Genomic DNA, 13,245 nt, shown 5'->3' with positions numbered 1-13,245 from the left:
ACATTTATAAAGTGCCAATTTAACGACTTTTAAGAGCTTTTTAATACCTCTATAATTAATGAAATAAACTAATAATAAGAACATTACTAAAGTCAAAAGTAACCAACGAACTATACTATAAAAACATTGTCAAACATTAGCAAACAAATTAAAAATAGCCAAACTACAAGCTTGTGAGCTTGTAGTTTGGCCATTTTCACAATATTTATCTATGGAACCGAGTCAAACTAAATGTAATGCCTCAACTCCTACAGTTCCTAGTGCTTGTCAGGGTGGGAGGGGGGTCCCCAGTTCAAATGTGATCTTTTTTTTTGGGGGGGGGGGGGGGGGGGCTGTCACGTCCTGAAAAGTTTGGGAACCCTTGGAGTAGACAGAATTACACTTCCAAAATAAAGCTTCATACAGTGTTGTTGTTTTTTTTGTGGGGGTTTTTTGTGTTACACTTTCTTCCTGGAGGCTTCCAGCTAAACAGTGAGCTGCATTGGCAGGTTGCGGTCCCTCGGTGAACCGCCCGCAGATGTTTTGAACAATTAACCCATTCAATCCGGGAACGCATCTGTGCCATTTAAGATTTTAGCCATATAACCATTATTTTTCATACTTTGGCTATTCAAAAATAACAGATATACAAGCTCGGAGTGCCGCGCTACGAGCTTGTAGATCTGCTATTTGTTTTTAAATCTTGAACATTTGTGCTAATCTGAATACATACAGTAAATATTTTTTTTGAAACAACATTTTTAACTCAAATCTTTGCATCTGGGGGGGTCCCTGGAACAACATATTTTGATGGGGGTCGGCGGCCAAAAACATAATTTTGGGGGGTCCTTGACAAGAAAAGGTTTGAGCACCACTGATATAGCAACAATAGTTTTTCAGAAAAATTAAGACATTTGTTGAGACATCTGACAGTTATAAATGTTCGCTTTAAAAATATATATGTATATTCAAAGATTTGCACACATTTTCACGATTTTTCAAAAATAGCAGATCTACAAGATCATAGCGCGGCACTCGGTGCCGCGCTATGAGCTTGTAGGTCTGCTATTTTTGAATAGCCAAAGGAATCTTAAAAACGACAGAGATGCGTTCCCCGGATTGAATGGGTTAACAGCATCTGTGAACGACCGCAGGGTCCCCCCGGGGCCGACGCAAAAACATCTGGAGCGGCTTTGTTTCCATGGGGGAGGCAACGAGGATTAATTTACATAAAGACTCTTTAGCTGCAGACCAAGATCATCAGGAACTGGAAAGAAGCGGCATATCGCCGCCAGGTCGGGTGGCCTACCCCGGGCTGTGTAAGAGACGTGGGCTGCAGCCATCGAGGACCTTTTGGAGGTTGTGCTGTATTAGAGGAAGCGGCTAAAGCGGGGCGCGTGATGCTACCATTTTCGGTGGTCACCTCATCACCGTGGAGGTTTGAGAACTACAACATGACGTCACTGAGCCGCGGTGGTAAGCGACTCACCGCTCACCCCGACACATCTCTCTGCTTTTACAGACCGACATCACCCTATTACCACTGACTCGCTGTATTGGTTGTGAAAGTGGGGTCTGGGGGGTCCCCAAAAACCCCGCAACGGACCCCGCAACGGACTCCTGGGGGTCCGGGGTTCCGCTGTTTTCGGAGGACCGATTTCAGAGTGGGCGGGGGGTGGTGCATCTGAAGCAGAGGGAGGCGGGGTCAATCCTAAAAGGACGTCACCCCGACTTTGAGCGCCTAGTATCAAAACCACCGTTTTAGGTGATCACCCTATCACCTAAAAAGGTCATATGGTGATCACCTCATCTGGCAGCACGCAGGGGCCACAGTATACTCCAGACAGAGTAGCTTATACCATTGGTTCTCAAAGTGGGGTTCGGGGACCCCCAGGGGTCCTTGAGGGAGTTCCAGGGGGTCCCCAGCTAAATGATGGATAGTTAACCAAATGGACCCCTATGGGTCTGTAACTACACTCTCAGAGTTACAGTACATTAACATTGATTTTACAATATAAAGTGGGGTCCCAGAGATAGAAATGCCATTAAATGGGGGGTCCGTAGCCTAATGCATGTCAAACTGGGGGTTCTTGGAATTAAAACGGTTGAAAATCACTGCCAGAGCCATAAAAATCTTCTCATATGTGGGTCATATCTGGCATATTTTTTCAAATGGGGGTCCGCGGGCTAATAAGTGTCAATTTGGGGGTCCTTGACATGAAAAAGTTTGAGAACCACTGGCTTGTACTACCGACAGCATGGCTTGTGCTGCCGTGAGAGCGTGGTACAAATCTAATGCAGACGTTTTATAGGACAACAGCATGAAGTACTTAATTACTCCAAAGTTTATCATTTCAAAACCATCTATATATGACATAATAAACCACCGACTATGACTCTATGCTCATTCCTCAACAGCGGCCCCAAGCTCAGAATATAATAACAATTATTTAAAGGTTGCGAATAAGTGTCAATGTGCAACAAAAAGAAATAATTGGGACATGGCCAGGGGTTTCATGGCGAGGATTTTAACCCATTAAGACCTGGAACGCATCTGTGTCACTTTAAATTTCTTTGGGCTATTCAAAAATAGCAGATATACAAGCTCATAGCGCTATGAGCTTGTATATCTGCTATTTTTGAAAAATCTTGAAACATTTTTTTTTTAATTTTTTTCCACAAACTGTTAGGATTTAGATTTTTTTAAAGAATCGCCTCAGGTCTTAAAGGACGACTTCACCGCTTTTCAACCTATCTTCATATAATTTGTCCTCAATAATACTCACGATAAAATGGTACAATTCTTTTCTACTTGGTCTGTGTCCCATAGGAGGGCTGTGGACAGTCCAGAAACCTGTCTACCAGTGACATCATCGTTAGGCATGATTTGTTTTTTACAACAAGATTTCACATTTTTTATTTAGATTTTTATTAACACAAGAACAATGGCTTCTATTATTGCATTGCAACTTTCCAGGAATAGAAAGCCTGCCGTTTCTATTAGCTTGGATTCCCCATTGATGATGTCACTGGTAGACGGGACTCTGAACTGTCCACAGTCCTCCTCTGAGACAAAGACCGAGTAGAAGAAAATGGTACCATTTTATCATGAGTATTAGTGAGGACCAATTATATGAAGATAGGTTGAAAAGCGGTGAAGTCGTCCTTTAAAGGGTTAAGGATGTAGTAGTGAGGAGATTTAACTAGGGGGGAGGGGGGGGAGGGGGGCATTTGGTTGGCGGTCTGTCACTCCACTAACCCATAAAGACCGGGAAAGCATCTGTCACTTTGACCATTATCTTATACTTTGGCTGTTCAAAAATAGCAGATCAACAAGCTCATAGCGCGGGACCGAGTGCCGCGCCATGAGCTTGTATGTATGTTTTGTTTGTTTTTTATCATGAAAATGTGTGCAAATCTTATCTGAATATAAATATTCTAAAGCGAACATTTGTAACGCAGATCTTTGCTTCTAGGGATTCTACAAATGTCTTCTAAATTCTAACAGGTTTTTTTTTTTAACTTATGTTGCTACTGTATAATCAGTGGTTCACAAGCTTTTTCATGTCAAGGACCACCCAAAATGATATGTATTTGGCCACGGACCCCCATCTCAAAATATGTTGTTCCAGGGACCCCCCAGAAGCAAAGATTTGGGTTGCAAATGTTCACTTTAAAAAAATATATATATTCAAAGATTTGCTAATATTTTCACGATTTCTTTAATCTTTTTTTTTAATAGCCAAAGAAATAAAAAATGTCACAGATGCGTTCCCGGATTGAATGGGTTAATGGAGAGGCAAATCACTGTGACTTATAACTGGGTGAGTGGAACGTGTACATAGTGGAAGGTGGAAATGACATCGCCTCAAACTCTCAGAGACGGAAAAAGTTGTGGTGTCAGTTCTCTCTCTCTCTCTCCATCTCTCTCTCTCGCTCATTCTCTCTCTCTCTCTCATATCTCTCCATCGCCATCTCTCTCATGCAAATTCATTCAATCCATGTAAATCCATTCAGGAACTGACAAAAATGCACACTCACCTCGCACAGACCAGCATTTATCACACACACACACACACACACACACACACACACACACACACACACACACACACACACACACACACACACACACACACACACACACACACACACACACACACACACACACACACACACACACACACACACACACACACACACACACACACACACACACAAACACACACACACACAAAAAACCTCTTTGTTCAATCTTTCCAAAGCAGTGAGAAGAGCTCCGTCCTTCTTCATTACCTCCCAGTACAGCTCCACTGAAGGAATGACTGTGTCGACAAGACACTGAACCTCTAACTGTCTGCTCCTGATGAGCATGTCGGTGCCTTGCATGGTTTCCTCGGTCGTTGGTGTAAAATGTGTGTGTGCGCGCGCGCGTGCGTGCTTATGTTAAGTGTTAAGTGCTTTGGAAAAAGGTGCTATAGAAAATGCGCCATTTACACGTTCACGATCCATTTTGAATGGAAAATACATTCTGCGGAACACATTTGGCGAAAATAGCAGATCTGCTATTTTTGGGCAAAGAGCAGGGAAATTAGCAGCGGACTAAGTATGTCAGTGGTTAAGAATGCATGTGAGCAGAAATCTACTTGTCAACACTTGTGTGTGGGTTTTACAAATATAACATTGAAGTGCCTCTGGCTAAACTTCATAACTCCATTGGATCCTCAACCCACCTAACTCTGACTTTGTTTTGTTTTTTCGTCTGACATGGTCATTCTAATCCAGTGGTTCTCAAACTTTTTCATGTCAAGGACCCCCAAAATGATATGTATTTGGCCGCGGACCCCCATCTAAAAATATTTTGTTCCAGGGACCCCCCAGAAGCAAAGATTTGAGTTACAAATGTTCGCTTAAAAAAATATATATAGATAAGATTTGCACAAATTTTCAAGATTTTTCAAAAATAGCAGATCTACAAGCTCATAGCGCGGCACTCGGTGCCTCGCTATGAGCTTGTAGATCTGCTATTTTTGAATAGCCAAAGTGTAAACTAATGCTTTTTTGGCTCAAATCAATGTATAAAAGTCACCATACCAACTTTGATGAGGCAGTGTTGTGTTGTTTTATTTTGTATTTATTTATTTTCCTGAAAAGTTAATATTTTGGACATATTTGGTTTCTGCTCGACAGCAGAGAAATTCTGTTATACTTGCTGAACATTTGGCCCTCACTGGTAATAAAAGTACACACACACACACACACACACACACACACACACACACACACACACACACACACACACACACACACAGGTGAGCTGTTGACGTTGTCCGCTAGTCTCTGGCGCTATAGATCTTTATGCAAGACCGCACTTCCTGTAGAAGTGGTCCGTTGGTAGGAGTTTCCATAGCAACACGGCTCGACTTTAAATTGAAGCAAACAACAAGGAGTGCTGCTGCGCAGGCAAGCAAACACACACACACACACACACACACACACACACACACACACACACACACACACACACACACACACACACACACACACACACACACACACACACACACACACACGACTGTAAAATGCACACTGCCGAGCATGCGTTTACTGTACAAACACACTAAGTAAAAAACAATCTGTTTGCAGCGTGGCTGGGAATGAGCTACATAGTGGCCTAATACACCCAGGTCAGATGAGATTCAACGTCTGACAGGGAGGGAGGGGAGGAGAGGGGAGGAGAGGGGAGGGGAGAGGGGAGAGGAGGGGAGGAGAGGAGAGGAGAGCATCTCTGACAGAAAACAAGACGCTCCTTAAACGGTTCAGGATCAATGGACTGAAACCTGCAGTTTCAAAGACTGCACCCAGTGTGTGTGTGTGTGTGTGTGTGTGTGGGGCTGACGTGACAGCTTTTAAAATGTAATAGTCTAAACTCAGACAGGTGGTGGGCACACACACACACACACACACACACACACACACACACACACACACACACACACACACACCTGGCTGCTTTTAAAATGTAATAGTCTAAACTCAGACAGGTGGTGGGCAAACACACACACACACACACACACACACACACACACACACACACACACACACACACACACACACACACACACACACACACACACACACACACACACACACACACACACACACACACACACACCTGGCAGTAGAGGGCAACAAGGACCCCTTGGCTGAGAGAAAACTGAAGCAGGTATCCCCCACTACATATTGTATAGTATTGTGTTGCTATAATATCTTATATTGCTATAATATCAGTGGTTCTCAAACTTTCATGTCAAGGACCCCCAAAATATTTCGTGGCAGAGACCCCCCCCACCCCCACCCCCACCCCAAGAAGCAAAGATTTGAGTTAAAAAATGTTCGCTTGAAAAAAAAAAATACAATATATTCAAAGACTGGCACACATTTTCACGATTTTTCAAAAATAGCAGATCTACAAGCTCGTAGCTTGTATACAGTATGTGCTATTTTTTTGAATAGCCAAAGAAATCTTAAAATGACACAGACACGTTCCTGGACTGAATGGGTTAATTGGGCCTTCTGTTCAAGAGGGTTTTCAATGCCACATCTTTAGTCATTGCAGCTAAAGAGGACGTCAGGGTTTTGTTTCACACCTCTGCTATCGCATCGGGTTCTAATCACCCTGTCAAGGTTTATTTCTCAATAACGATGACCCGCTCCCCCATTAATTATCCCTTGTATAATAGAGTGAAGTGGAAAAAGTTACTTTTTTTAAACCCATTGAGACCTGAAGCCGATTCTACATGTCTCCTAAATCTCAACAGTTTTCTGAACAAAACGTATGTTTCTATATCAGTGGTGCTCAATCTTTTTCATGTCAAGGACCCCCAAAATTATATGTATTGGCCGCGGACCCCCATCAAAATATTTTGTTCCAGGGACCCCCCAGAAGCAAAGATTTGAGTTAAAAATGTTTGCTTTAAAAATACATACATTCAAAGATTTGCACACATTTTCACGATTTTTCTAAAATAGCAGATCTACAAGCTCGTAGCGCGGCACTCGGTGCCGCGCTATGAGCTTGTATATCTGCTATTTTTGAATAGCCCAAAGTGTAAAATAATGCTTTTTAGCTCAAATCTAAAAATGACACAGTTCCAGGTCTTAATGGGTTAAGGACTGGAATGTAGTAAAAACTGCCATGTCAGTCAGTCAGTCAGTCAGTCAGTCCAGTCCAAAAAGATACGGATTCACACCCACTGACTGCATACAAATGATGGAAAATACAACAGAAAAAAACACATTATTCATATCGTCTGGGAGGTAAGTGCTTCCCCTAAGTGCTGTCATTATATCGCTTTTCTCTCCAACATAATCCTTTTTTTGTGTGTGTTTTTTTTTTTTTGCTCTTAGCTGCGCTTGGCCGTGGCGAGACAGACAGACAGACAGACAGACAGACAGACAGACAGACAGACAGACGGGCCTCTGTAGGTTTATGGATTACTGTGGGGTTTTTTTTTGTTTTAAATAAGGGGAGTTATGAATAAAAAATACAGGGGTAAATGTCTGGGGAAGTGATCCTAGCTGAGAGATAACATGAGAGCTGAATAATAAAGAACGTTTACCGCGCACCGAGTGTGGTTGCTTCCATTACATTATGTTTAGTTGTTGTCGTTTTTTTTTTTTAACTGGGGACAAATAAGAAAGGTGATTGGAGTTGCATTCCTCATTCTTCTACAAAGTGCTTGAACATGAGCAATAACATCATCGCTGAGCACGCTGTGACACGAAACACAGGCACCAGAGTTCAGAAAAACAACAGCTTAGGAACAAGACTCATGTCACAAAGAAAACGCTGGGTTTAAAGGAGGAGTTCACTCAAAAAATGACTTATTTTCTATCAATTGCACACCCTATGAAGCCTTGAATCCATGGATTCTTTTTTGTTTTTGTCGCATTCCTAAACGAATAATTTGATTCCCGTCTCCTACCGGCTAACGTATCCGGTAGGAGACACAAAGTAGATTATTTGTGTCTCCTACCGGAAATACACACAGTCATCAAATTATTGTCTTAGGAATGCCACAAAAACAAAAATAAATCCATGTAATCAAGGCTTCATGGGGTGTGTAATTGATAGAAAATAAGTAATTTTTTGGGTGAACTCTTCCTTTAACGAGTTGAACTCTTAGCGTCGTTATTCAGGCGTGAACATTTTTGAGAGACGGTACAGATTTAGCGTCCTGTAGAGATGCACGAATCGCAGTTACTGTACGTATATCCGCGGGAGAAATAATACATAACACATACACGGACTGGGGGGAGTGGAGCCTCTCCCCTGAAGGGTCCATTTGGTTTCATTTGTACGCTCTGCGGTAAATGGACGTTCACATTTAAATTTTGGCCTCTCATAATGCTGATTAAAACCCATTAAGACCTGGAAGTAACGCGTCTGTGTCACTTTAGATTGGCTTTGGCTATTCAAAAATAGCAGATCTACAAGCTCATAGCGCGGCACCGAGTGCCGCGCTATGAGCTTGTACAGATGTGCCATTTCAAAACTTCAAATGTCCTGCCATCGCCAAGACAGTACATTTTCAGGGGATTCCCAGGGCAATAAGAGGGACAAAGAAGGGCATTTAAAATGCTGAATTATTTTGATGATCACTGCTTTTATGATGCTAATTAATTTGAGCAACTGGTCAAGGACCTCTTCAAATCACCTTTCGCCTCATAATGAGTCTGACACCTTCTTCAACACACATTCTTTTGTTCTCATGTATATATGGATGTCTGTTGAAGGGAAAAACGGGGGTGTGTAGTGACAACTTCTTTTCAGGGGCAAAACAGTGCCTTTTTAAGGGCAGAACAGGGAGGAAAACATGCATTTTCAGGGCACTTTCAGGGAAAGAACAGTAACGTGTGAAGTTTTGAAGTGGCACATCTGTAGATCTGCTATTTTTGAAAAATCTTGAAACATTTTCAGGATTTTAGGATTTAGAAATCATTTTTTAAGAATCGCCTCAGGTCTTAACGGGTTAATACTAATAACGCGTAGATTCGGGTGACGTCAGAACCCCATCACGCATTTCCAGCGTCCGGGATAAAGAACAGAAATTCTCCGGGTTCATTGTTGCTATTGCCGTCAGTTTGAAAGCATCCATACAGTAGATTTGAGGCCAGCCTAGTCGGTCTTTCAAAAGGATCAGTACATGTTTACAATTATTTCAGCTTTTTACCCCCTTTTTCTTCTCTATGCCAAATAATTCCTCCCCACACACATTTCTGTGTTGACACACGCCTCCCACCCAACACCCCCTGCTGACAGCCTCCCCCCCCCCCCCCCCCCCCCCCCCCCCCCCAGCCCATAGGATTACGTGCAGTGCCAGTTATCACCCTCCTCCCCCCCAACACGGGCCACTTGTGTTGGTGTAGACGCTCGACAAAGCCGAATGCACTACGGTGGATTCTAACACGATCACAATCGCAATTACGATCAGTAACACTTTTATTAACCCATTAAGACCTGAGGCCGATTCTACAAAATAATGTCTTCTAAATCCCAACAGTTTTCTAAAAAAACTTATGTTGCTATATCAGTGGTTCTGATCTTTTTCATAATTGTCAAGGACCCCCAAAATTATATGTATTTGGCCGCGGACCCCCCCCCCATCTCAAAATATTTGGTTCCAGGGACCCCCAGAAGCAAAGATTTGAGTTAAAAATTAAAATAATATATATATATATATATATATATATATATATATTCACAGATTTGCACACATTTAAAAAAAAAAAATCAAAAATAGCAGATCTACAAGCTCGTAGCGCGCTACGAGCTTGTAGATCTGCTATTTTTTAATAGCCAAAGCGTAAAATAATGCTTTTTTAGCTCAAATCTAAAAATGACATAGATGCGTTCCCGGTCTGAATGGGTTGAAGTCATTTTAAAAGCAGGTCTCCCCCTCCATCATCCATCAATCCATCCATCCAGCCCGTCCTCCTTGCCTCCCTACCTGGGTTGGTTCTCCTGGGTCAAGGTCTCTCCTCTCTGGTAAGCGTGGTCGGCTATCTGGGTGGTGGACCTCTTCAGGATCTGGTTCAGCTCGGGCTCCAGTCGCTCCATGATGGCATTGATGGTCTCTGGGATCTTCTTCAGCTTGGCCAGAGCCTATAGGAGAATTAGGGGAGAAAAAAAGAAAAAGAAAGGGCAATTAGAGAACTTTAAATACATTTACCAAACTGATAGCATGCCTTGGGTACAGTATCTCATTCCACGAGCCAATGAGTAAGCCCATGGGGGCAAGCGAGTTCCGGGACCCAAGCAGCATAATTCTGACTGGCTGCTGTGTATATAAGGGGATGTACATTGCTATAGGCACGACAGGATTGTTGATCTATTAGTTAACCCTTTAAAACCTGAAGCCGATTCTAAATGTCTGCTAAATCCCAACAGTTTTCTGAAAAAACGTAAGTTTCTATGTCAGTGGTTCTCAAACTTTTTCATGTCAAGGACCCCCAAAATTATATGTATTTGGACCCCCATCAAAATATTTTGTTCCAGGGACCCCCAGAAGCAAAGATTTGAGTTAAAAATGTTCGCTTTAAAAATATATATATTGAAAGATTTGCACACATTTTCACGATTTTTCAAAAATAGCAGATCTACAAGCTCGTAGCACGGCACTCGGTGCCGCGCTATGAGCTTGTAGATCTGCTATTTTTGAATAGCCCAAAGTGTAAAATAATGCTTTTTAGCTCAAATCTAAAAATCACACAGTTCCAGGTCTCAATGGGTTAAGGACATAAGTTCATATGTTTCATCATCTGCCAAAATGTATAAACACTCTTGTGTTTCAACTGCCATGTTCAATAATGAAAATGATGCCTTTTCAGATGTTACAGCGAATACACCAGATGTTGTTGTTGTTGTTGATGAGGACAGTAGAGAAATGACCATTTTGTAAGTGGGCTGTACATTGAACCACAGTCTGGAAGAGGTGTTCCTTACCACGGTGCTAAAGTACCAAAGTCTTAAAGATGCAATTATACAGCTCGGTTACAAACGTAAATATGCTTGTGTTCATATTTGGAAGCCTCGGTAAAGTCCATAAATGAGTTGTGAGAGGCCTGCAGATTGTTGGAATACCCAATAAGCCAAGAGCTGATAAGACATTGACTAAATTCTGTTCAGTGTCTGTGATAATTGTCAGTCGCCACATTATGGAGGAGACGATGCTTCCTGTATCCTGAAACACTTGTTGAGTTTTTACATCTACTATTGTTTGTGTTCAAGAATTTCTTGTTAACACATCGGGTGCCAGCATTTTTTCATAACAACTTACCGTGGGTGCCAGCATTCTCCCCATTGACTGCGCTTTGCTGTTTAAAGTTTCCGCGTGCGTTACAAGCAAATCCACGCAAAAAAAAGCATCGATTCATGTTCTGCCATGAGCCTGGCTACAGGCTGGAACCATAACATTCCCCTCGCGGGTTACAACGGGGGGGGATCGCGCATCGCGCATGACCGGTTTTCCCCACAGGAAACAGATTCGGAGATATAGGCGTTTCAAAGTAGGAAATAGACAGGAAGCGGATGGGGGAAAAAAATTGTTTCCGGTGAGCGATCTGGCACTTCCTTCGCAGAAAAACGAAAAAAACAAAAAGACTGAAATCACGGTTCAGACCGTGTTCGGCACCGAAGCTTCGGAACCGCCACTATGTAAACACACGGTTCAGACCGTGTTTGGCACCCGATGTGTTAAATGTGAACGCAAATAAAGATGGTGTGTGAGTGTGAGTGTGAGTGTGTGCGTGTGCGTGTGCGTGTGCGTGCGTGTGCGTGCGTGCGTGCGTGCGTGTGTGTGTGTGTGTGTACCTTGATCAGGATGCCCATGAACTCTGCACTGTTATCTTCTGGATGGATCTCGTGGAGGTCTGTCTGGTTGTGGTCACGTGTCTCCTGTTGCCCTGAGAGACAGACAGACAGACAGAGAGACAGAGACAGACAGATATACACAGACAGACAGAGAGTTAAGTTTCTACTCTGTACACTGTAGTATATCGGGCAGAAACCTCTTATCTCCATATTTTAACTTTTTGCGTTGTTTCATAAATGAACGCCCTATTTGATCATACTACAGCGTCGCTCAAAAGTAGCAGATCTACAAGCCGAGAAATGTGTCACTTTGCCATTTTGGATATATGAGTTTTCAACCCGACAGAGACGATATAAACAAATGCAGAGGACAATATTACTACCAATGCATTTATTTCTTTCAGAAAATATTCGTGTCTGTGGTTTGGAAATCAAATCAAATCAAATAGAATGACTAATAATGACAAGAGCAACCTTTTTTTTTGCGTTCTAATGAATCCAAAACAGGTACATTAGATCAGTGCTTCTCAAACTTGTTCATGCCAGGGACCCCCAAATTGATTATATTTGGCCGCGGACCCCCCATCTGAAAATATGTTGTGCCAGGGACTCCCAGAAGCAAAGATTTGTGTTAAAATGTTCGCTTTAGAAGAAATATATTCAAAGATTTGCACGAATCTTCAAGATCTTTCAAAAAATAGCAGATCTACAAGCTCATAGCGCGGCACTCGGTGCCGCGCTATGAGCTTGTAGATCTGCTATTTTTGAATAGCCAAAGTATAAAAAGGTAAAAATTGTGATGCTATATTCACACATTTTGCTGGGGACCCCCTGGAACTCCCTCAAAGGATCCCACTTTGAGAACCAATGCATTCGATCACTTAAACCCACAGGGGTCCCCCATGGGTCTATACAAGGCTCCCTCCTTTGTTTCCCTCTACACCAAATCTCTTTGGTGAAAATAGCCGACAACGCATTGCAACACGTTTGTGTGACCTTCTATAGTTGTGGCATCCTATAGCTTGTATAGTTTGAATGTACAGATTATTTCTTCTTGTTATTATTGTTCTGTTTAGACTGACGATAGGTTCTTGGTTTACCTATGATCCTATAGATTACTATTTCCATGCATTTGATGTATTACCTCGTGTTTACCTCGCTTACCGTAAATCGCTCTGGATTTGACCTTGCAGCTGTTCTGCTGAATATCTGCCCCAGAAGAAGGACGCGGCTAGGGGTTCATGTGGTTAAATGCAATTCCCAACACACAAACACCCTTTCTCTGGTCCTCTCTCCCTCCCCCCCCCCCCTGATGAGGGCCACATTAGGGGCTAAATTGAGAGTGGCAGCGTGGAGAGATGCTCTAATTTCCATCAGATGGAGCATTCCAA

The 13,245-nt window shown here is 42.6% G+C and overlaps 1 protein-coding gene across 1 annotated transcript in view; it reads right to left on the bottom strand.

Annotated features, from left to right (window-relative positions):
* The window catches only part of exoc4 (exocyst complex component 4), a 235,221-nt gene that overhangs the window by 192,777 nt on the left and 29,199 nt on the right, over window positions 1-13,245 (bottom strand). The window contains exons 6-7 of the mRNA XM_084049609.1: window positions 11,855-11,946; window positions 9,993-10,147 (exon numbers count right to left, since the gene is read on the bottom strand). Coding sequence (XP_083905735.1) covers window positions 9,993-10,147; window positions 11,855-11,946 — 247 coding nt within the window. The remainder of the gene's footprint in view (window positions 1-9,992; window positions 10,148-11,854; window positions 11,947-13,245) is intronic.

This window comes from Gymnoscopelus microlampas, assembly GCF_963454915.1.
Source record: "Gymnoscopelus microlampas genome assembly, chromosome: 23".
NCBI lineage: Eukaryota > Metazoa > Chordata > Actinopteri > Myctophiformes > Myctophidae > Gymnoscopelus > Gymnoscopelus microlampas.
This window is presented reverse-complemented; position numbering and strand designations above follow the sequence as displayed.